Source organism: Opisthocomus hoazin, chromosome 2 (genome assembly GCF_030867145.1).
Source record: "Opisthocomus hoazin isolate bOpiHoa1 chromosome 2, bOpiHoa1.hap1, whole genome shotgun sequence".
NCBI lineage: Eukaryota > Metazoa > Chordata > Aves > Opisthocomiformes > Opisthocomidae > Opisthocomus > Opisthocomus hoazin.
Genome location: NC_134415.1, coordinates 57,513,268 through 57,537,746, shown reverse-complemented (window position 1 = coordinate 57,537,746; position 24,479 = coordinate 57,513,268). Strand labels below are relative to the sequence as shown.

The 24,479-nt window shown below is 45.5% G+C and overlaps 1 protein-coding gene across 9 annotated transcripts in view; it reads right to left on the bottom strand.

Moving 5' to 3' along the window:
* Positions 1-24,479, bottom strand: part of SASH1 (SAM and SH3 domain containing 1) — a 567,447-nt gene that overhangs the window by 17,011 nt on the left and 525,957 nt on the right. For 8 of the 9 annotated variants that reach the window (XM_075413749.1, XM_075413752.1, XM_075413751.1 and 5 more), the window contains 9 exons: positions 19,192-19,324; positions 13,160-13,995; positions 9,110-9,181; positions 6,578-6,721; positions 5,488-5,623; positions 4,691-4,860; positions 3,361-3,570; positions 2,506-2,656; positions 176-289 (listed from right to left, as the gene is read on the bottom strand). In XM_075413749.1, coding sequence (XP_075269864.1) covers positions 176-289; positions 2,506-2,656; positions 3,361-3,570; positions 4,691-4,860; positions 5,488-5,623; positions 6,578-6,721; positions 9,110-9,181; positions 13,160-13,995; positions 19,192-19,324 — 1,966 coding nt within the window. The remainder of the gene's footprint in view (positions 1-175; positions 290-2,505; positions 2,657-3,360; positions 3,571-4,690; positions 4,861-5,487; positions 5,624-6,577; positions 6,722-9,109; positions 9,182-13,159; positions 13,996-19,191; positions 19,325-24,479) is intronic. The other variant, XM_075413755.1, reaches the window with a different exon arrangement.

Sequence of the window (24,479 nt, the reverse complement as noted above, 5' to 3'; positions counted from 1 at the left end):
ACAGTAGCAATGAAAACCAATGGCTCAAGCCAAGAGGGAAAGGGGCAGTCAGAGCAAAGGAGAAAGTCAAGTATGAAGCAGCTTGTGTTAGCTAGGAACAGCAGCAGAAAGTATATGAAGTTATCTACTGAAAAAAGGCTGCAGGGATTATAAGGCTCATTGCTGTCACCATTACCATTCTCCAGGTTTTCACTGCTTTCGTAGCAGCCAGAATCCCGTGGAGAGCATCCGGTTAGGCCTTGGCCTTCGACGAGAAGTTTCTCCTGAGATCCTGACTGGTCGCTGTTACCTAGAGGATGCAAGAACACAGTGAAAAACACGCAAACAGAGAACCCAGCTGAACTTCTCAGCCTTCCATTTGCAACACCATTATCTTGCATGTCCAAAGAAGGGCAACGAAGCTGGTGAAGGGCCTAGAGCACAAGTCTTATGAGGAGTGGCTGAGGGAACTGGGGTTGTTTAGTCTGGAGAAAAGGAGGCTCAGAGGAGACCTTATTGCTCTCTACAACTACCTGAAAGGAGATTGTAGCGAGGTGGGTGTCCATCGCTTCTCCCAAGCAACAAGTGATAGGACAAGGAGAAATGGCCTCTAGTTGCACCAGGGGAGGTTTAGATTGGATACTGCAAAAAATTTCTTCACTGAAAGGGTTATCAGGCATTGGAACTGGCTGCCCAGGGAAGTGATGGAGTCACCATCCCTGGAGCTATTTAAAAGACGTATAGATGTGGTGCTAAGGGAACATGGTTTAGTGGTGGACTTAGCAGTGCTAGGTTAATGGTTGGACTCGATGATCTCAAAGGCCTTTTCCAACCAAAATGATTCTATGATTCTATGTTCTTCCCTGTTGTACTAATTATTATCAGATCAATGTTCTAGAAAAGAGTAAGCGTTAGGAACAGCCATCACAGATGTTGAAAACATTTATCCCGTTCGGTGAAGGATTAAGCAACAGCCTCAGTACGAGTGTGAGGGAGCAGTGTGGTACATAATGCAAGCAGAATGGACCACGCGTATGCCTTAGCTTCCTTGGGGCCAAGTCCTGCAACTGATAACCATGGAAATTTATTTAAAATGATGGTGTCAAAGTTCTTTCCAAGACTTAAAAAACCCCCAACACCCAAAACAAAAGCAAAAAACACTGAAAATAACCAAGTCGAGAAGAATAAAATTCTAACCGTGACCTACTTTCCAGAAGGTACCAAGAGGAAGGATCAGGAGTTGGCCTGGCAAAGTTAGGTACTGTCCCCTAACGAAGGGGAAGGGACAAGGGAGAGACTAGTGGTAAAAATTCCTTCCTTCCTTGGTTTGTGCAAAGAGACAACACTCAAGTGTGGCCCATCCAGGCTGCACAGGCTGGATTCCACGAATTCACTCAAAGTTTGTTCAGAAATTATATTTTGTAAAGAAACTAAATCAGGAGCTGAGGATACAGAAAACCAACTTTGCGATGCAAGGATACAGTTTATGCTGTGTTTTATTCCCCTGCAATAAAACATCAGAAATGGCTATTCCAATTCCTATTCTTGGCACATGAAAGGTAATTATGGGGTGGAACTAAGTGTTGGTGCCCCTCCCAGCTTCCATCTGTTTGGTCCCCACTTCTCTTTCTCCTCATCGCCCTGACCTGGAGCTGGAATTTATACTTTCCAACCACCACACCACATAGTTCTTTCTTCAAGTTTTCAAACCAAAATTGAAGGTCCCTAAAAATAATTATTACTTCAGGGAAGTGAGCATTCTAAACAGGTCTGCAAATAATGAAGAGAAACTCATATTAGGTGACAAAAAGCTACTCTGCTATAAGTGAAAAGAATCTAGTTCTGCAACTGCAGTTTTACTGCGGGATAGAAGAGGGCAGAGAAAGTGTGGATGCCTCTTTGGGAAACGAAATGAACAAGAAAGCTACAGTTCAGTGAAAGCTCAGGCCACCCAGCACTGTCCAGAGACTAGCCATACATCTCTCTATAACAGAATTAAGCACTGCCCACTTAATAAGCAGCTATTTTAATTGCTGCCATGGCAGTTTATGCGAAAACATAGGATTTTGCACAGAAGCAGCTGAGAAAGCCCCCACTCAGTCCATTCCACTGATTCTGCTTGGTGGGACATTAAACTTCTGCTGACACTTAGGGACAAAGGGGAGATTCAGTACTGTCTTAGGTTGCTGCAACTAGGTATTGAGTGCGTCTGAATTCCTGTCACAAGCTACACTTGCTTTTCAAATGGCTCTACTCTACCATGACTCTATCATGACTACTGTGTGGACAGTACAGCCCCGTTACCTCCTGTGCGGCTTACATGAACAAAAGAATTCTGGCAGAACAAATGCAAGTCTTAAGTCACTCCTCAAAAATCTACACTTTGTTACAGAGGATTACCCTGGAAATAACTAGATTAGAAAAAAAGAAAGATCAAAATGCTGGAACCGGTTTTCTGCTTTAAAGGGTTCACAAGGTTCTTGGCAGATCTCTAGTAAAACTGAAAACCTCAAACATCCCACGTACTATCATACTCCTGTAGAAGTTCCACTGCTGTGAGGAGAACAGCTCTGTGCTCAGGATCTCGGATGTTCAGTTCATCCAAATCTTCTTCTTCTAAAAGCTTAAAGGTATCCAGATCTTCATAACCATTGAACAGAAAAGTAGGCATGTGCTCCTGCATAAAAGGAAGAAAAAGAAAAAAAAGAAGAGCTGTAAGACAACATATTTATTCAACTTCTTTTGTCAATAAAGATACTAGAAGAGATTTTCACAACCAATAAAAAAAGCAGTAGTTTAGCAAATGCAAATCACTGTATAACAGCAAAATTATAGGATTATAGCTTGTACAAACATTGCTCAGAGTTCAGGGAGGTAGCTGTGTCAGAACTAGAATGCTGCATGTATTTTTTTTGTATTTGAAATGCACTGTATTAAATGGCCTGGGTAGCATGCTACCCTGACGCACAGTATGGCACAGGTCTACATGAAGGGAGATGTACGACGAGTGAATGACAGCTGCACCAGTTTATCCCTAGCTTTTCCGAACAAAAACGTGGAAGAAACCTTCCTCTTTAAAGACAGGGTAACTACTGCTATTTTACACTTTTTGCTTGCTTTTGAAGTGTGCTAGCCAGTAGCCATACTATGCAATGACAGTGCATACAACTTGCAGCCTGCAGCACTTCATCAAACCTGACAGGCAGTTTTGCCTGGCCTCAGCTATTTTCACTCTGCAGCTAAGACCTGATTCTCCTAAGTGGTGTCACGATCCTTAGGATTATGAATCTGGTGTGCAGCTTTCAAAACTAAGAGCTCCAAAGGTGTGGCCTCCTTCCCACAAGCAAAACCGAAGGGTGAACAGAAAGAGAGAATTCGGACCTTTAAGTTGATGCGATCCAAGAGATCCTCAACTGACTTGGGCTGGGGCGGTCTGCTTTTCCGGCGTCTCCTGGTGGGCCGCTTCGGCTTCTCTTCCTCTTCATTTAACACGTCCACATAGATGAATTTGAAAGTGCCAACTTTGTTGTTCAACAAGCCCATCCAAGTGCCCATGGGGGGTTTGCTGATTATATCAATGATGTCACCTTTCTGCAGACCAAAGAAGCAAGAAAGCCATTCAGGCATGCTTTCTGCTGGGTATTCCAGCAAACATACCCACTTTCTCTTAGATTTTCATATACACCAAATGGACAACACTCTTGAGTTTTCAATAGGTTAACCACAGCTTTTGCAAAAAACGACTGATTATTCTTGTTTTACAAATTGAAGAAAAGGGGATGAAGTGACATGCCTAAGAACACAGAGCAAGTCAACAAAAGAGCCTGGAATGGACCCCAACTGTCCAGATTCGCAAACCTGTTTACATCCCAGTAATACATCACTGCTGTTTCATACAAATGTTTCTAAGCTGTGCAACTATCTGAAATTGGTGCAAATAAGAACATGCTCAGTGTATATGGGCACAAGCTCACATCATATCTACTGAGGAAATGAGGCATACGTGGAAGAAACCATACAACACCATTGCTTTTCTAACACGCTCCTGACCACAACAAAGCAATGGACGCACAATTGGTTTTGTGTACTCAAAGAGATTACCTTACATGCATCTGCTTTAATAGGAATTGTCTACCCTTGGAATTTTAAGTAACAAATGTAGGTATTTAGATAGTTTGAATCAAATATAGCACAACTAAAAATAATAAAGGCTGATATCCAGAAAAATTAAAGGGGAGTGACAACTCACAGTCAGCAAAGTAATTCAGCTTTGGCTCAAAACAAGTTATATTAACTGAAATGCCTTTAATAGACACTATGCGTACGCATATCCACATTTCGTCCAAGGACTTGGAAAATTTTTCCACTGATGGATTAATTCATTGTGGCAGATAAAGTATTTTTCCAATCTATCAAACAAAATCCTTGCAAAATGGAAATGAATTTGTGGCACATTTTTATTTTTCCAGAAACTAAAGACGCAAGTGTCTTTCCCTGGACTTGGAGAAATACTAATACTTATGCTCCACAACATTTTGCTGTAATTCAGGCAAATCTTAAATGTATCAGAAGAAGATAGCTTAAAAGGCTTCAGAAAACAAATGTAAACTCATTAAAAGACTAAGAATTGTACTGTTCTTGCAATGAGCTCTGAATTAAGAATTTTGCCAGAATAGATGTTTGACCCCTTAAAAACAGTTATAGCTGGTACCTTGAGCTTCAGAGAGTCTGTATCATAAGGACTTGGAGTAAAATCAGTGTGAACCCTGGCTCTTCCACAAAAAGGTCCTCTGTAAGGAGGCTCTTCATCATCACCATCTTCTGATTTCACACTCTCCCTGTTGCTTGTTGAGGAATCTGTTGTGCTCACCGTCTGACCACCTGTGTGAGAGACATAGTATTAGTCCACAAAAAAGAATCTCCTTGCGAAGGTTCAGAAACAAATAGAGGCAAGACAGAAAATGGGTCTTCTTTCTACAAAATATGGTAATCAAAGTTAAAAGTCCTTAAACGCTGCTATTTCTTATATACACATGTGATGGCTGAGTTAGCTAAGCCACTTTGCACTCCTGTTTTCCCAAATTCAGCTCCTCGTTATTTAACTGAGAGGCTGTTTAACTAATGTCTCATCTATGGTACATCACAGGAGACATCATCTTTCTAGGAAGTTTTCCCCAGAAAAAAGCACAGTGGTGTGAGGAAAATTAGCTGTGAATCCTGCATGAGGGTTCCAGAATCCCTCTCATGTCCAGAAATCTGGTTTTTATGGCAACACTTTGTATTGACGTTACAAAAAAAAAACCAAACCCAATCAGGGCTCTGTATAAACACGGAGCAATACCGTCTCGGCACCAAACGGCTCTTTGCAAACCCTTAATGACTAATCCATCAGCCTTTCTACTTTTTAACCACTGCTTCTGCTTTGACTTTCTCTGATTGTGCTTACTGTGGAGATCTCGGCTCCCTGAACCCACAGAAGTGGAGCAACGCAATTACAACCAAACTTACTCATGGAGCTCTGACCGCTTAAGGAACTCCTCAGGCTCTCTACTGAGCCACCGGCTTTCAGCTTGGGCTTGTCCAGGGAGTCAGTGTCTGGCGGCGGCGACTGCGGAGAACCCGGCATGACCCCTGGGCTGGACTCCTGAAAGGGACGGAACCATTTCACTTCGGTAAACGGACACGCGCACTGGCAGGAGCTGCTTGTCCATCTCCAGGATGGAGAAAGGAAAGAGACTCCGTTTTCCTGCTCTTTATCAGACAGGGTGTCGGCTTCTATGTTTATCCACGAGTTTAGTGGTGGGCAGCTGTGGCAGAAACCCCATTTTACCAGGCACGACAGCGGGGAGCGGAGGCGTGTGCGTGACTTAGGCGGCTCGGCGCTCCCCTCGCCGCCGCCGAGCGGGGCCGCGCGGGGGCGACGTCAGGCAGCGCCAGCCCCGCGCGGCCGGAGGCGGGGCCGGACGCCAGCAGCGGCCGGGGGGGCGGGAGCAGGCCGGGGGGGGGCGGGAGCAGGCCGGGGGGGGGCGGGAGCAGGCCCGCGGAACGCCGCCGGCGCGCCTCAGGTGCGAACAAGCGATAAAGCCATGTAACGGAGGGGGAACTGGAGAACCCTCTGCGGGACGCCCCTTTCCGGCCGCGCTGTGAGTCCGCTTTAGCGGGCGGCCGCGGAGGGCAAGCTGCGATGGGGAGAAGGTCTGTCACGGCAGAGAGGAACCGCCTGCCTGGAGTTACGCCGGGAATTTAAACCAAGGTGCACACTGCAATTAAATATATTGCTGTGACCCCGTGTCACAGACCGGTTCCCTTAATAAGTAACAATGACGGATAAAGAAATGGAAGTAGAGAGCGAGACGTGTGATGCCACCAACCCCAGGCTTCTGCTGATGAGCTACCTGAATGAAAGCCTGAAAACGCATTTTCATGGTTTGGCATCTACAGAAGCCATTTCACAGCCAGGGATTTCATAAGAACGTAGGAATAAGCCACAGCACATAGCCTTGTTAGAAATTTCTTCAGAGATGACTTGGAGCACGGGAATCAATACTGGTTATCATTTCTACACTATTAAGTGCATTCCATCGCAGACCTCACGTACCTGCTCAGACAGAGAGCTGCTGTATTTTTTAGACATCCTTTTCTTCATGGTTTCTTTTACGGACTTCACCTTTTTTCCCAGAGATATACGGGAGGCAGAGGGTGATTTGATCACTTCTTTATAAACAAAGTCTCCTTCCTTGCCCTGCAGAATAAAACAGAGTTTAGGCCTACAAAACACAAGAGCCTTCATTTACCGCAGCCAGCAGTCCCTGCAGAGGTACCCAGGCAGGCATGGGACAGCAGCGCGGTGTCCCGTTCACAGCTCTAGATCCACCGTTGAGACCTTGTGCAAACCACTGCACCTTCCTCCCAAGGCCGGATCTGTAACCTGTTCTGCGGGTACCGTGTGTAGATGTGTTGGGGTCTGTTAGGATGCCTTTATTCCTTTGAGTTTCAGGTAAGTATCTGACCTGATAGAAAACTCCATGGTTCCAGGCTAAGTCCTCCTGATGGGACATACGACAGTAGCTGTGGCTCATGTTGGTCAATATTACGTACAGTTTAACAGGAGTAAAGGTACTGCCGAGATCCTAGCCAAATATATATCCGTGTGTGTATATATATATGGATACCTTTATTTGGCTACCCAAATTTACTTTTTATTTTCAGACAGGCATTCAGTTAACCTCTCTTGATGACTGTCTCTGTGGCTGTACTGTGGATTGTTTATAAAAAACACACAAAAAAGCTATGAAATCCATCAACCACGGTAGAAGGTTACACTTGCACAGCTATTCTTAAAGCACACAGCAGGGGACTGCCGAACTAAATTAGCTGGTCCATATATAGTGGACGACAAAGGGCAGCTGCTTTGAACGCATTTAACCTTTTCTAAACCAGCTTGAGATACCTAGCATTTACTCATGCCACAAGCACGCACAAAGAATGAACGTGGATCAGTTGACATTTTGCCAGACTTACTTGTGTGACTCAGCCCTCATTCAGATTGTCCCGGCAGCACATTAAACACGGTCTTTCATTCTACAGTGCGTCAGGAACCACAGCAAGGGAGCTCTGTTAGACCTACTACCAGCACCCTCCATTGCCCAGGGTGCACCAAAAATCACAACACAAAAAGGATCAAAATCTGTTTCGTCAAATAGATTGACTATTGAATTTGGTCTCTGACTTGGTTCAGTAATCTTTCTGAGGACAATATAGGGACATAAGGTAACAAACCCTAAAATAAGCGTACGCTATATTCTAAAGAAAAGATTTATCTTTTTTTCTAAATTCATGTATGTTTGCTATTTTACTAATGTCCTCCCCAAAAGCTCTGAAATTCAGCTGATACTTAATTTCTGACTATTCTGTATTTTTTCCTTTACAAGTTGCTTGTGATTAAAACTTTCTTGGTAACTTTTGGTCTTTTAGCAGAAGTTAGGGACGGCTCTTGGCCTTATCTTTTAGGAAAAAAACCTTCTACTTAATGGAATTACATGCTTTCAACAAAAAAAAAAACACCCTTGATCTGCATACACTCCCACTACTGATGGTAGTACGGAAAAATGTAACATCTAGATGTCACACTTTTTTATACCAAAACCAATACAAAAACAAAATACGCCGAAGTGTCTACGTTTAAAGATAAACACTGTATGTTTGGAAGTTAACTTTTTTACTGAATTGAAAATTGATGAATAAAATAAAACACCCACAGTTTTGGCCAATTTAGGGGTAATTTATGATTTAAAAAGAAGATCAGGAAAAACAAGAACAACGTCAAAAAACCCAGCTCACATAAAAAAAAATATAATGCTGACATATAAAATGTTTCACAATTTAGACTTGATTTAAGTGAACAGAGAAGTTATCAGAGCCAATGTTGAAATAGAAAAGAAAAACATATGTGGGCAAAAAGAAAAAATATGTTCATAATTTCATTTGATATAATGTTCTGGCTCATTTCTGTTCTGTTATTTTTGGCCACAGAGTGACCAACAGTAACACTGGGATCAACATGAGTAACATAAAATGGAATTAATTCTCAGGGGAGGTGGTGGCTTTTCTTAAACAAAAAGTGCTCTAAGATCAATTGCACAGCACCCAACACAATGGCATCCTGGTCTACTCCAGAGCTCTTAGATACAATGAGAAAACAAATAATAAATCTCTTGTGTAATGATTTCCACCCAAATAAGTTGCAGATCTTCAGCGAATGAAAGTTTGCCTCATCATTCCAAACAGTAAATATTCTTACCAAGAAAGTGTAGTAATCATATGTTTTGCCTGGGGTGATGCTCCGAGGAAGTCAGACGTAAGAATAGCCCACAGATGTGCCCCCAGATCTGCGCTTTGATCACTTGTTCCTGCCTCTTTACACACATGGTATATAAATACTTACACACATATGGATATGGGTGGGTATGTTATTCTCAAAGCTAAGGAAGTCTGAGGTTAACAGATACTCTGCTTTCTTGGATCCCCAAACTGTTATTACACACCCAAATTACACTTCAGTGTATTATAACTCTATTGCGCGTTTCATTTTAGGCTATTTCAAGTCTGCGCCTTCTTGTCTTAAACTCACCATTTGGTCAGAACTGTTTCCAATATGAAGGGAACGATTTGTCAAGTCAAATCCTCCAAAGCTACAGGTTCTCTGCAAAAAAAAAAGGATGGATACAGTTCTATCACAACGATTAGCTCACTCCAAGCAACTGTGATTTGGGCAACGCCAGTGAAAACAGAAATGTCTGCAAAAATGGAAACAAACAAACAAACAAAAGGATGGGAGATTATAAATCAAGATATCTGTTATAAAGCATTCTGAGTCATTTGTCTTTTCCAGAGACAACTCCTTGGCCTAAGTTCTGCTGCTGTTGAGTCATCTATTGCCTACTCTTCTTTTTAAAAAGAAAAAAAGACTTTTTGGTCCAAGGAAACTGTTGATCTTGTGCATCAAGTTTTCCAGGGTGCTGGCAACTCCACCCCAGCACTCCCATCTGCCTCCATAAATAAGTCCACAGTAGCACTGAAACAGAGAACCACCAATCTTTTAAGGCATTGAATAACCTACCTTCTGGGAACAGCTGCACAGATTCCATTTCCACTGAAATACAGGGAAACGCTAGAGGCCTCGCCGGGCAAGCCCTTGGTAACATGACGGAAAAGCCAGCTCAGCTGTCCATAAGCATCGTGTCCCCAGAGACTCAGCAAGCCCTGATTCCAGATCAGGTATTTACCGTAACACCTGTGGCGATATGCAGCAGCTCTGCTGCTTCTGGGAGAAAGTACGCTGTGTTTACAGTGCCACGATTGCCTAGCAGAGTGACTCAGTTTTGGCTGAATGCACAGATGCAGCTTATCGTAATCATCCTGAATAAAGAAATCAGCACTATGACACTGCTTCCCTCCCAAGAGCAGAGGGCAACCGAACTCAGTGCAGTTGCATTTCCACAGCCAACCATTGTTTAACTGTGGCAGACGAGTCTCTGCTAAAGCTTTGCCATCCCTTGAAAAACGACCAGATGCTTAGGGGGCTCAGAGAGAATCCAGCTTCTGCTTTGCAGTGCAAAAGGTAAAACCTCTGACTTCTTATTTGGCCGCTGAACAACCAGCAGCACAGTACTCAGGTACCTGGCCCTGCCTGAAGTCTCACAGGGTGCTCCAGGGAAATGAAGGCACGGCAGTTACAGTTTACTTGCACAACTTCAACTCTGGTCTCAGAGTGCAGGTTGTGAGACAGGCAGATGTCTTAACAAAGTATTCTCTTCAGAGCTACAGCTGAGACAAACAGGAGGCAGAAGATGAACACTTGTGAACCCTAAGTTCTTAGGGCCTGAACTACCCAACAGAGTAACTTCAAAGGCACCTTAAGACTCAGCTAAGCACTGGTCCAGAACTACAAAGGATTGCCCAGTCAGTACCGTGGGCGTGTACCTGGGAGTCAGCGAAGAATCACCACCTGACAACCACCAGTCTGCTTCGACACTCTGTTAGGAAGAAGCAAGGCCTATAAACTGTGCCATTTAATAAACAATTAGACCAATTAGTTCTATTAAAGTAAACACTCTTCCTGCCCTGTTCATTGCTAATGAGCATATGTATTAATAGCTTTTAAAAAAATCCTTTTTCTAGCTTTTATGTTTGGTGCTGTACACCTACAGTGCTCGGATGACGTTTTTGCACCCACCACAGCTCTACCAGAACTCAAAGCCAGCTTTGTCTAGGCCTCACACACATTAAAAAAAGAGTGCTGTGATGCAGATTTTTTTTTTAATTTTTTTTTTTTCCAGAGGGCAATGTGACAATAGCACAGCTTTTAAAAATTGTTTTTGGAAAGCATTTGAGACAAACCACAAGTAATTAGATCAGTTTTTAAAGCACAGCACATTTAGCTATGAGTAATGTTGTCCTTCTGTGATGAGTCCATTCTAACTAATCCTACAGCGTACGGTAATCCCAGCAGCGAAGAGAGGACATCTGGAACTGCTCTGAGCAAACCTGTCTGTCAAACCAGCCAGAGCTCCTCCTAAAACAGTCTTCTCAGAGAGCAAAATGTCTGTTGGTTAAAAGCTTCTGAATAAATGTACCATATTAAGGATGCTTATTGTTTCATTATGGACCTCCCTGTACATTTAACTTCCACCTTCAGATTCCAGTAGCAACCCTGGCAATTCTGTATCACACAGAAGGTCTGTGGATGAGGAGAGGGATATTCAATGGAATGGCCATGCAATCAAAAGTATTATCATTTTGGGAGAAAAGAAAAACTGATGCGATTTGAAAATTTCATGCATGTCCAGGTCACTGAAACAAATATAAATGACAAAAATGAATGGCAAGGCAAGACAGAGTGACCAATTCCACTGAATACATAGGCATTGCAGTTTCCCTGAGGTTGCAGCAAACAAATACTAAGCCTTTGTAGGAAGGAGGAGTGGCATTAGTTGAAGTCTGCCAGCTTTCTGTGGTTTCAGGAAGAAGCGTGTTGAAAAAACTAGTAAGAGCAGCACGTCTCCACCATTTGTCCTATTCAAACGAGGCTGGAGGAGCAGTTGACTGAGGAGTTCCTCAACAACAAGAAAATGCTATCCACTTCTTCTCTGATTGTATCTCTGTGAATAAGCAAAAGTCAGTCCAGATGGTTTTCATAATGAAATTACTATAGCGAGACTATTTATTAGAAGAACTGCAAAGCTTGTTTCTGTCATCTGTATTTACAAAGACCGTTTTAGAGGGTATTTTTAATTATGGGGCATCTCCAGCACACACGAGTATGATCTTTTGCCCGAGATACCCCTATTGTTCAACCCACAGAAGGACGAGCAAAGTGTCTCTTATTGTTGTGATATCCTTATGGGAAAACAATGTCTTTTGAGTGCAATGTCTGTGAAAATAAACAGTACCCTGTGAGTGGCAGGGCAAGCAGTCAATGCAGAAGAAATAGCGAAGCTGCCAAGAGAGAATGTTCATGGTACTGGGTAGAAAAAAACATACTGATTTTGTGGTTGCAGAGCAAAAAGTGAACCTTGAAGGCCTGGTCACCTCCCACAGGTTATTCAAGGAGACCAAGGCTGTGACTCCTGTATCGAGAATACCTCACACCTGAAGAAATGAAGAAGAGACCTCTCAACATAAAATCTGTACTTCAGGCAGAAAAGGTGTTCCTGCTGTATTGCTCACTGGAATATCTTGTGTAACGTTATGCGTGCACTGCTGTTTCCACCCACTGAAGCTGGGAACATATCTACATTGTCAACTAGACAGCAGAGCAGCTGGCTCAGCTCTGGAGATCTGGCTGGTCCCACGGGCAAGTTCCTAGGAAAGTCCGCATCATGGTTAAGGCAACTGTCAAAACTGGGTCATATAATCAGGAAGCAGCTTTGGATCTCTCTGGAGTGCTCAAATCACTTAAATTTCCCATTGTACAGTACAATTTCCTTTTCTGGCTACCCCTCATTCCCTTTCCACAATGTTCCGAGGGAAGGTGCCACCTTCATCCCATGCTAGAGAGAAGGAGCAGTGGCCAGGGACAGAGCAAAAGGGGCACTTCTGGTGGTGGTGAGCAGCAAGCAGGAGGGCAGTGTCTACACAAGGTAAAACTCCCTATCTTTCTGCAGCTGTGTGTGTAACGGAGAATAGAGCGCCAGATGGGTGAACCGATGAGCTGCAAACTGAGAAGCGGAGAGCCAATACGATGCAATGACAGCAGGAGAGAAACGGAGCACAGTGGACTAAGGATGCTCTAATCTCTGAAAATTTTGTTCATCTCTCGGTATCCCTTTAAGAGAATACCACCTCTCAAAGCATCACAAAGAACATGTTTATAGCATCTCAAAGCTTCACCAGTGATCTCAGTTTCTGCACTAGGTGAATTTAAAAAGGAGCAGTTTGTCATATTTGCTCTCTCTCATTATTCTGTACACATAGAAATGGCAGACTCAATAAAACTCTTCTCTGACGGGATTATATCAAACTCTCTTCCCTCACAGCTGAATTACAGTGTTTAAGAGCTTCTAATCGAAAGCAACAAAAGCAGAAGCACTGTTTTTTAGTTAAAAGTATAAAGCAGACAGTGTTGACTGCAACCTCACAGAAACTGGAAGACCACCTTCACAGCAACTCTTTGACTCACAGACTTTTGGTGGATTCTCAAGAGAACCCTTTTAGTACAGCGATCCACTGTGGCAGCCCACTTCCTCTTGGCCTCCTCATCCTCCTCCAGCAGACATCTCCTCAGGTCCTGCTTGTCGGCCTTGCTCAGGGTCCTGTCAGTAACGGGACGCACCAGCTGTGAGAGGCTGAGGTGACTGTACAGGCTTCTTTCCACCACATAGGTAATATTGAACTCGCTGACAGAAGCGCGCCCTCGTAGCCTTCTGTTTGGGAAGCCACAACCGCCACCCCCTTTCGTTTTGTGCCGCAGTAATTGTAGGTCGCAAGTTGCGGGGGATGCTCCTTTCCTAGCAGGGCGCTGGCAAAGAAAAGCTCTGCAACAGGAATAATTAGTATCCATTTTCTTCAACCGGATCTGCTTCCTTACACTCTGAATCTCCTCCAGGGACACCAGAAGATGGTGCTTGTGCCTGTTGCTGTCATAAAAGCAAATGCTTTCTGTACTTACCCCATGGCTCAGTGAGCCAAGGCTCTTCTTCATTTCCCCATCTGTCAAGGAGCGGCAAACTTTCTGGGTCTTCTCCTCTTCTGGGTAAGAGAAAAATGTCCCGAGTTTCTTGGGAGGCTTGATAAGGCCACGGCCATCAGTTTTGCTGAAGGTCTTCACCAGCTTCCGGTTAGCTCCCCATGTATCAAGACTGCTGGATGAGGGAGAAGTAGTAAGTGAGTCTGAGTCGTCCTCTGGCTGCTTTTCGCAGGAGCCGTCAAAGTAGAATTGCTTCTTGTGAACTCCAGAGTAAAGTGCCGATCTGTCATCCAGTATAGCAGAATTGTCAAGCGAGTGCTCTTCCACACCTACAGGGGACAAAAGCAGCACAATGCATGTCACCGTGCCTAAGTCCCCATGACGCTTCCCTGTAGAGCCTTATTATATTTAAGATACTACCCACTTGAAATGGAAGAAAACTCTTCCCGATATAAGCAGCCCAGAAGGTATTTGTGAGTGGATGAATCTGAGGCAATTCCTTCTGTTTATGAAGGGACAGCTCTGGGATGAGTTAGCAATAGACAGACAACAGCATCCTGTAAGTAAACTCATTGTTATTTTAAGTTTCTCCTTCATCTACAGCTAAGTAAGACCACAGATGCTCTCACTAAGAACCCCTCAAAAGCTGGAACTGGGATCTGTTTCTCATGTTTTTCTTCTGATAGTTGCATATGATGCTCAGCTCCAGTGAGATTACAGTAGGTCAGAAACATACCCAGGTATTAAAAACCAAACAAGTAACTCTCAGGTCCAATTTTCCAATACCCAGTGCTGCTGCAGAAAGCAGTATTTTTTCCAGAAAGTTACGGAGCTGAGCTCCAGGATGAAAATAAAAGTTTTGGGTTTTCGACTGGGGAAGAGGCACCAATTTTAATCACACAGAATTTATTTAAAAAGATACAAAGAAAAAAAAGTAGGTCAAATTGCAAGTGTGCCAATTTCTACAGTGTCCTGGTAATGACAGAAACACTTGGTTTTCACCAAGTACATATTTCATAGAAAGGGAAGATGACTTTTTGCAACACAAGTACTGGAGATGGGCAAACAGTCAGGTCTCCTTTTTGGAATGCAGAGAAGGGAATAAAATATCTGAAATTGCAATTCCTTTTCATATTTATAATTTAAGAAACTTTTCTCTGGTTTCTCCTTCTGAGCAGAGTACAGGCTGAGGTATTAGATGCAGTAACAAGGAAAGAGTCAAACAAGAGTACACATCCTCAGTCCTGCCTGACAAATTCCACAGCACTCATAGGTATGTATCGGAAACAGACACAGAAATGTGACTGAACTTATTTCTTGCCAAAATAAATTTCTTGCCTGACCCAACTTTGCCTTCATTTTTGACTGCTTCCTCGGTCGTACAGCAGAGCTAAATCTGAACCATCCCCAAAATACCTAAGATTTACTCAACTTGCTCATTCAATAACAGGGGACACATTTCAAGGTGAAAGAAGATTAGTTGCTCTGTACAGGCTTCCTGTCTCACCTTCAGTTATGCTGGCAAAACATATTTGACGTATATTTGCTGAAGCCTAAGATGCTATTTCACCAAGATGAAACTCACTGTGACAGTGAAGAGAAAGTGGATCACATCTGACACACAACTTTCACTCAAAAACTTTTCTGGGGTGGGTCTGTAGATTGGTGTCTGACTCTAACACCGCTTTCACCGGACTGTCCAGCTTGCTCTTTTTCCCCTCAACTTCTCAATTTGGACAGAAAATAAACATTCTCTTGGGACTGAATATGTGCTGATAAATAATTTTAGTCCACTGAGTAAATATGTTTTTAAACAGCTTGTAAAATATGCATTGTGTGTCAACACTGTAACAGATGTTATTTGGAGTAAGTCCATGACACAAAGCCATAATGACACAGATGTAGATGTGATTTGTTTTTAAATGCTGTATAAGAACGGTGCCCAGGAACTAGGAAGTTTCAGTTGTTTAGCTCACTAGGAGCAGACTAACACAAAATACACATTGATTCAGATATTGGCACACTCTAGTGAGTATCAGATCATCCAGATGTACATTTAGTGTCAGAGTCAATAGTAGAAACGTGGGAGAAGGATCTGGGACTAGTGCACTTTTCTTTAAAATCTATAGGAACGTGTAAGAAAAGTTTGGCAAAGTTGTTCTTTGTGAAGAAATTTTTGAGGAGAATTATATGGAATCTTTCTTTTAGGGAACTGCACGGCAGCTTTCACAGAAGGGTATCACAGAATCACAGAACGGTAGGGGTTGGAAGTGACCTCTGGGGATCATCCAGTCCAACCTCCCTGCAAAGCAGGGTCACCTAGAACAGGCTGCAAAGGACCTTGTCCAGGCGGGTCTTGAATATCTCCAGAGAAAGAGAATCCACAGCCTCCCTGGGCAGCCTGTTCCAGTGCTCCGTCACCCTCAGAGGGAAGAAGTTCTTCCTCATGTTCAGATGGAACTTCCTCTGCTTCAGTTTGTGCCCGTTGCCCCTTGTCCTGTTGCTGGGCACCATTGAAAAGAGTCTGGCCCCATCCTCCTGACACCCACCCTGAAGATATTTATAGGCATTTAGAAGGTCCCCTGGCAGTCTTCTCTTCTTCAGGCTGAACAAGCCCAGCTCCCTCAGCCTTTCCTCATAAGAGAGATGCTCCAGTCCCCTCATCATCCTCGTAGCCCTCCACTGGACTCTCTCCAGTAGCTCCTCATCTTTCTTGAACTGGGGAGCCCAGAACTGGATGCAGTACTCCAGATGCAGCCTCACTAGGGCAGAGTAGAGAGGGAAGAGAACCTCCCATGACCTGCTGGCCACAGTCCTCTTAATACACCCCAGGATCCCATTGGCTTTCTTGGCAGCAAGGGCACACTGCTGGTTCATGGTTAACCTGTCATCCACCAGCACTCCCACGTCCCTCTCTGCAGAGCCGCTTTCCATCAGGTCAGCCCCGAGCCTGTACTGATGCATGGGGTTGTTCCTCCCCAGGTGCAGGACCCTGCACTTGCCCTTGCTGAACCTCATCAGGTTCCTCTGTGCCCAACTCTCCAGCCTGTCCAGGTCTCGCTGAATGGCAGCACAGCCTTCTGGTGTATCTACCACTTCTCCCAGTTTTGTGTCATCAGCAAACTTGCTGAGGGTACACTCTAACTCTTCATCCAGGTCACTGAGGAATGAGTTGAACAAGACTGGGCTGAGTACTGACCCCTGGGGAACCCCACTAGTTACAGGCCTCCAACTAGACTCAGCGCCGCTGATGACAACCCTCTGAGTTCTGCCATTCAGCCAGTTCTCTATCCACCTCGCTGTCCACTCATCTAGCCCACACTTCCTGAGCATGCCTATGAAGATGCTATAGAAGACCGTGTCAAAAGCCTTGCTGGTTTTCAAACCAAGCCTACTCTCACACTTTTTCAAAGGCTGTTGAATACTGATGAATTTATTGAAATTTTAGTGATGTTACTCAATCAAATTTTACAGCCAACTCATGAAAACCTAGCCATCTAGGATTTCACATTACTCCACATTTATAACACAGACTCAAACAGCAGCAGCAAACAGCTCAAGAAGCAATCCACTCAACCACAGGTAACTTGGAAGGCCAGACAGCAATCCCCAAATCTGACTGCAGTATTGTTTGTGATCTTGCAGAGCTCTCTGACACAGCCAAATGGGGATACAGACCTACATCAGGAGATATGGGGACGGACAGCATTTATGAAGCACTTCTGATTTTCCCCATGAAAACATTGGTGTAGGGAGAATTTACTCAAAGCAAAGTCATAGATACCAACTCCTAACATAGATTTGGCTACTTAAGGGGCCTTCTAGTTACGTAGAAGTTACACAGAAGTAATCCATGCTGTTCTTCAGCAGTAATTGTTTTTGCTACAGAGTTTCCCAAAAGCCAATCCACAAAGAAACTCCAGAGTGCCAGATAAAGTACAAACTCAGAGTTATAGATAATTTATTCAGAAAAGCCTGGAATTAAAAGAGAGAAAACAGCCAGGAGATGGAGAAAGACGAAAGTAGAGTAAATCTTGGAGACAATTGCCAATTTAGTGATTTTTCTGCAGAGCGCAGGGGTGGAAAACTGGAAAACATCCTGGAAGGAACTGGGATACCTAAGTGAAAGACTGAAGGAGAAAAGGAAATAAGGAGGTGAAGTACTGTAAGAGAGGGAATAGAGAGCAAAACAGACACTTAACATGCTGAAGAGAAGGTCTGCTCAAACTGCAGGAAGCAGCCCGTGGGTTGCCTGCTCCTGCCGCTGCTCCCAGCCCTGGGGCCCCCAGCTGACTGCTCCCCGCAGCCCTCCCAGGCCTACAGGGAGGGAGCGGGTAGGACAGGCCTCTCTCGGCTCCTTCTTTCCCCAGAGCAGGGGGAAAACGGCCCTGTTTGCCCCATCTCATAAACCATAGTTTTGCTTCCAAGGTAACCCAAATTTATGCTCATCCTATGAGGTGACGAAACGTTTTCAGACCAAGACAGCTGCCCCGTGCAGAGCTCCAGGCTGGCTGTGCCTTTCATATCAGCCAATAACACCGCCGTCATGGAGGAGAGGAGCAGGCTAGATCACAAACCTGGCAAGAGGTTCCTGCCACATACCAGAATAGATGCACATCATCTCCTTAAATGCACTAGGAAGGGATCGTAATATGGCTTGTCTCACTGCAAAGCTGAGGGGAATCCGCATACGATCCCAGGAAGGCCAGTAATGTAGAGGGGTGCCCACGCTTCCACTGAGGACACAAGCAGGGCCGAGCAGAGGCTCCTGAGGCTCAGTCCCCATTAATCTGAGTGCTCACACGCGGATACAGGTCATCCAGAGTTAATTCTGCACCATGGCGTTCCCAGGGGCTGGACTCTGCTTCCCTTTTCCCCACCCTCCTCCTCCTCCTCCCTTCTCTTCCCCTCTCCCCCCCTCTCTTGGCAGCAGGACTTATCCAGGAACCAAACTGCAAGCAGGCTCCTCCAGAAGCAGGAGTTAATATTACAGGAGGCAGCCACCACCCCACAAGAACGTCTGATAGAGTTTCTGTACTTTTGCCACAGGATGATGCCATGCGGCGCAACTGCACCACCAACCAGCCATACCCTCCCAAAACTGGCGAGAGCTTCATCTGTGTGCCGCCCCAGGCCTCGGAGGGGGGAGCGACACGGCTCTCTGCTTACCTCCTCGCTGAGCCTGTGGGGCAGCTGGCTGGGACTGCCCCTGGTCTTGTTCCCTCCTCAGCATGGGGCATAAATCATAAACCAAGTTCTAATCTCTTAATGAGGGGCTCTCCAGCGCTGCTAGGGGAATACCAGGAGATCAGCAGCAGCTGCACCCTTGACTGTCACTTTCCTCCTTCCACAGCCTCAAAATGCAATTACTGGGCTAACGCATGCACCATCGACCAGGCAGTCTCTCCCACTGTCGCTTAAGAACACTCCAACCTTCCCTCCCCCAGCCCTCCACCTTCTGTCCCCTCTCAACAGAAACATACACTCACACACACAGTTTTAACCGTACGCACGTTGCTTTTTACCTTCTGTGCTGGGTTTTTTCATTTCCTCCACTCTTATGAGTTTCTTCCTGACTCTGCGAGTAGAATTGACCAGCTTGTGCAACCTCTTAAACTTCACCGACTCCTCTGTTTCATCATCGGATTGTTCTCTTGACTAGCAAAGAAACAAAGGGAATATTAAAAAAGAAGTACTTCCACAGCTTGCTCCTTCAAGTCAGGTTAAACCAGCTCATCTGCTGCGCTTTATCAATGCAGCTCTGTAACTGGGGTTATATTTTCAGCCCAGCTCAGACAGAAGCATTTAAACTACTGAGGATTTTCTTTTTTTCTGTTTTTTTTTCTTTTTCTGAAAGCGTGACATACCATTTTGATTTCTAAATCTGTGCAACGTAAGATCCTAGGCATTGAAATGCATTCCTGCCCTTGCCTTTCTTCCCGTGCATTGTGTAATAACTACTTCCACGTCCTCTCTCAGTATGTTTCAGGCAGGGCTCTTTCCCAGGGCTCTTCTTACCACACCAGTTATGCTCCTGTGGTTTGGGTCAGTCACTGGTCTGTCTGGCATCCCAGAACTCGCTGTTTAAACCTGGCTATAAACAGCTTCTCCAAACTGAAGCTCTGTCATTGACGAGTTCTCTCCCCCCCCAGCCTTCCCAGAAAATCAAAAACAGCAGCACAAGAAAGGGACGGGAAGGAAAAGGAAGGAGGAGACCTCATCTGCCTCGCTCGCGAACTGCCACAGCTACAAAACACTCCTTTCCTCCTCCCTGCTCCCTACACTCCTGAAGACTCTCGAGGCTGGAATTAAGATGGACACAGCATTCCTCCAGCACTGACCAAGGGAAAACTCTGACCTTTTCAGATATACAGTGCAGTCCATATTCCCCAGCATCCCGTTTCGTTTTGCATCTGATCCAGTATGCTCAGTTCCAGCTGTTTTCCCTCAAGTATCAAACATTACAGAGACAAAAAAAAATTCCCTTCTCTCCAGCAGCAGTGACACAACAAGCTGAAACAATCCATTCCTTGTGAACGAGAAGACGACTTCGATTTTCGAGCCAGATCCAACCTTCAATGCGCTACTTCCTCTGTTTTAATCAGTTCAGAATGTGGAAGGCGGCTGGGGGAAGGGAAGGGAAGGGAAAGGGAGAGGAGGCCGGCCGGGGTCTCCAGCTCAGCCAGGACAGCCCTGGCACTGCACGCCGCTGCACATTCCTGCACGTGGCACGGGCTCCAGCTGGAGCGTGGTATGGATCGTATACCTTACGGTGTTCTCGCCCGCGGTCCCAGCCAATTCGCTGCGTTCCTAATGGCCGGCTCTAAAAACCCTCCTGCAACCTCCTGTCGGCACAGCGATCTGGGTTTCCACAGCGCGCTCATCCTTTTTTCTCCTTCGCCTTAATTAAACTTTAAAAAAAAGAAAAATCCCCAACAAACGCAAGCCAAAACAAAAAGTAGAAAAAAAAAAAAAAAAAGAAAAAAGCCACCCTCTCCTCTTCTCCAGCAAAAATGCTGTCTGCTTATCCAGAGGCTGAATAATGGACAGGCCAAATGTAACAACACTTTCTGCTTTTCTAGCACACTTACATACCGGGATGTGGTAGTAACGGTAGATGCCATGAGGCAGGGCACCAATTAGCAGTTGGATGGGTACACTTTCAAAGGCACAAACAGTGCCTAAAGGAGCCAGGGCAGCCCCGAAAGCCTGCACGCGCCTCACAAGGCCGGCAGAACCACGCCAGAGCAAACTTCAGCCACTTTCTTCAAGGGCACCGCCAATTACCGATTTCCCACAAACTTTGTGTTGCTCCAAAACAAGAAGGAGTGCCAAAAGGACCACATATGGAAGTAGGAATTGCCATTCTGCCCTCGAGAGCCACAGGAATGCGTTTATTATGGGGGTACAGGCTGGCTAGGTAATTAATAATCTTCCCTTGGGACAAACAGACCTGTAAAGAGGAGTACCAGACTTGTTTACATCAAGATAAATTAAGCACCAAGATGAGCATTAATTCAGAGATTATGGCTGGGACAACTTGGTGACATGTCAAACAACAAGACAGACATACTTAGATAAGATGACAAATGGATTATTGACTGTAATTAAGAAGTTCAGTCAAGACTTCTTAGGCCATTAAGCGCATCCTGGCAAGAAACCATCATGCATACTCCATGCTTGAGATTAATTTATTTTAAATGCAATTACTCTAAGCCGTTGCTTTCCTTCATTACTTTTTGTACACCCTTGGTTGGCAAGACTACTGTCTGTAAAATTGTGAGCTCTGTAAGATTTAGAGGATGGCTCATACCTGGTCCTCCTGGTCCAGGACTTCACTGATCAATAAAACAGTCAGTCTTACTTTTGCACCGCCGGTATGCAATAAAGAACTGTCCCCCTCAGGGTTATTGAGATTCAGCAATGACAACAGAAGCTTTTACAATGCCTGACATTTGCATTCATGACTACCGCCACGAAAGCAAGGGCCAAAACAGCCCCAGCACAAGGCACTGACATCAAACCTGAGCGGGTGGCACAGGGCTCCCATCGTCATCCCGTGCCAGTTGGTTTTCCCCGCCATTTCAGGACTGCCGGCACCCTCTGAGCCGGGGCCCTGCACAGGCAGCGATGGGCCCTTCCAAGGACCAGTGCTTGGCCAAGGGAGGCGAGAACAGCTTGTGCTTCACAACAGCAGCTGCTGGAGAATGGGCTGACTCAAAATAAAGTCATTCTCTCTCCAGCAGCCTGTTTCCTATCGTATCAGGTAGCATGTGGCATGGAAACTCTTCCATAAAGGAAAAGGATGGCTAATAAGTTTGTGCAAAAAGGCCTGAGAACATCGATGACTACGCCAGTGGTGCCACTCCGGAAACCTTCTTGTCAAATAATGCTGATCCCTTTAAAATGAAACTGTTTGGAAAAGGGTTACTTTTGATTTGCTTCCTGGTTTTGAAACGATTTGTTAAAAAAAGGCCTTGAAATTATCAAAAGTTTCCATTTTGGCACATGGGAAAGAGCTTAATTTTCCAGCTCAAGCAATGTTTTCTTTTACAGCTAATGTTAAACAGAAAATAGAAATGTAAAGCATTCAGGCTGTAAGCGACATATTTGGAAATCGCCGAATTTTGACGCCTTGACTTCCCCGACCCACTCCACCCTCCCTGCTTCCACGGCGACAGAACTGCTTTTTTTCATGGTTGTCCCTGACTTCAGAAGGGAAAATCACCCCAATCTCCCCAGTGCGTGGCGGGCCGGGCAAGTGGCTTCCCGGGCAGCTCTAGCAGGCAGGCCTTGGCACGGGGCTTCAGTGCAGCCGGCTGCCAGCCCCCTTCTCGCCCACTCCCCCTCTTCACACATGCTTCAGAGTGCTGGACAGGGCGGACGCAGTCAGTCAAAGAGGGAACGATGCGTCTGGACGAGGCGGGAGGCGGCCATGCTGCACCCCCCCTCTGCCAGCGCCTCCCAGCCCCGGCTCACGGCCGTCCCGTCAGGCCAAGCCTCGGCAGTGTCAGCAGAACAGCCCAGGCCGCTCCATCTCCCCGCGCTCCAAGGGGAAAACAAACGGATTTGCAGTACTGTAAATAGGAACAACTTAACTTCCATCTCCTCCGCTCCAAACTTTTCCACCCGAAAGCCCACATGGCTCAACTTTTAATTATTTTGGCTAATGCTGTATGTAGTAATTCTGTGGCGAATGCTTAAGTGTTTCATTTCTGGTTGCCAGGGCAACATTACATCAGATTGCAGACAGCTGGCTCCACAGCCGCAAACCGTAGCGACCGGCCAAGCCGACGCGCAGGAGTCGCGGGGCTCGGCGGGGCTGACAGCGAAGCCTCACCACGGGGCTGGCCGGGCGCGGCCGCCTTCCCCGCGCCGCCTGGAGCAAGCGCGTCCCCGGCACATCTGCGATGCTCTCAGGGTGCGGAAACCCGCCAGCTCGGAGAGCTCGGCTGCACCAACGCGTGAAGGGCTGCAGGGAAACAGGGACTGAATCAACAGCATCTGGAAACAGCAAGGACGGCACGCAGAGGACTGCAGCCACCACGTACCGCATGGCTGGAAAGCCACGGAGAGGCCAAGGCCCACGCCCACCGCCCAGCTCCTCGCCGCCAACAAACGTGGCCACAGACCTACGGAGATGCTGTCGAATCCAGGAGAGATCAGTTCCCTCCGCCACCTCTAGCGTCTCCGCTGCTCGGAATACTCTGCCTACTCGTGCACCTCTAAAGACCACGCTGTGCATCGTCTCGTACGTAAGACCAAAGTAAAAAGCCTTATGCTCAGGAACAAATAGGAAATTAGAGCATGTACTTCGGTACTCCAGGAGCGCTCCACAGCTCTGCTCCCGCGCCTGCTTTGCCTTCTCCTCTCACGCAGGCTGGCTGCTGTTGCTGCTGCCCGTGCTGGGGGCAAGACAGGTGCCCTGCTCTGCTGCTCTCTAACTCCCAGCCACAGAAATAACGATCCTAACCTCCCCCTTCGAACCAGTGCTTCATGCACGCTCACACACATGCACAGACAGAGAAAACTAACATTTATTAGGGTACTCAGAATTAATGGGCAAAATGTAAACCAGAAGTAAGTAGCTAGCTTCCTGCAGGACTATGCTAGGGAACACTTCAGGGTTACAGCAGCAGCCCTTAATAAACAAAAGATAAGCAAAGCCTGCTAGCCAGGTCACAGTAAAAATGTTTAAGAAACACTAGGACAATATCCAGTTAAAGCTATCATAACTGATTAATCTGTTTCAGCTCCATAAACAAAAACATATGTGACTTTTACATGAGCTGTGTGAAGCCGTTTAGAGACATGTTAAAATTTAACAATTTGCTTTATACCCAGTAATAGTTCAGCCCCAAAGTGAAATCTCTAGGAAACCTCCCATCTAAGAAACACGGAAATCTCTTAACATCTGATTAAGCCCAAGCTGCAATTACTTTTGGCTATCAGACAATTCTTGTTCCAGCAAAGTGGGGCAAAAATACACACTCAGACTCGTGGGCATATCACATCACATCCCCCAACCCTGGCTAGCTCAGCTCAGAACTACGAGCTCTACAGTAAATGCAATGAGATTCCGCTGTTCGCTTTAGGAGACGTGGCTACACGTGTCCCTTCTTTCTCTCTAACAGGCTTTACATCCGCCAAAAAAAACAACCATTCTAACTTTTTAAAAGATTTTTATTAAAGATACCTGGATAAAGTCAGAGACAGGAAAACAGAACAGAAAAGAACTTAAAAGCCTAAGGAAAGGAAGAGGAGAACTGAGAAAAGCTAAGCATGCTGTGCTGTGCCTAAGAATAACCACAAA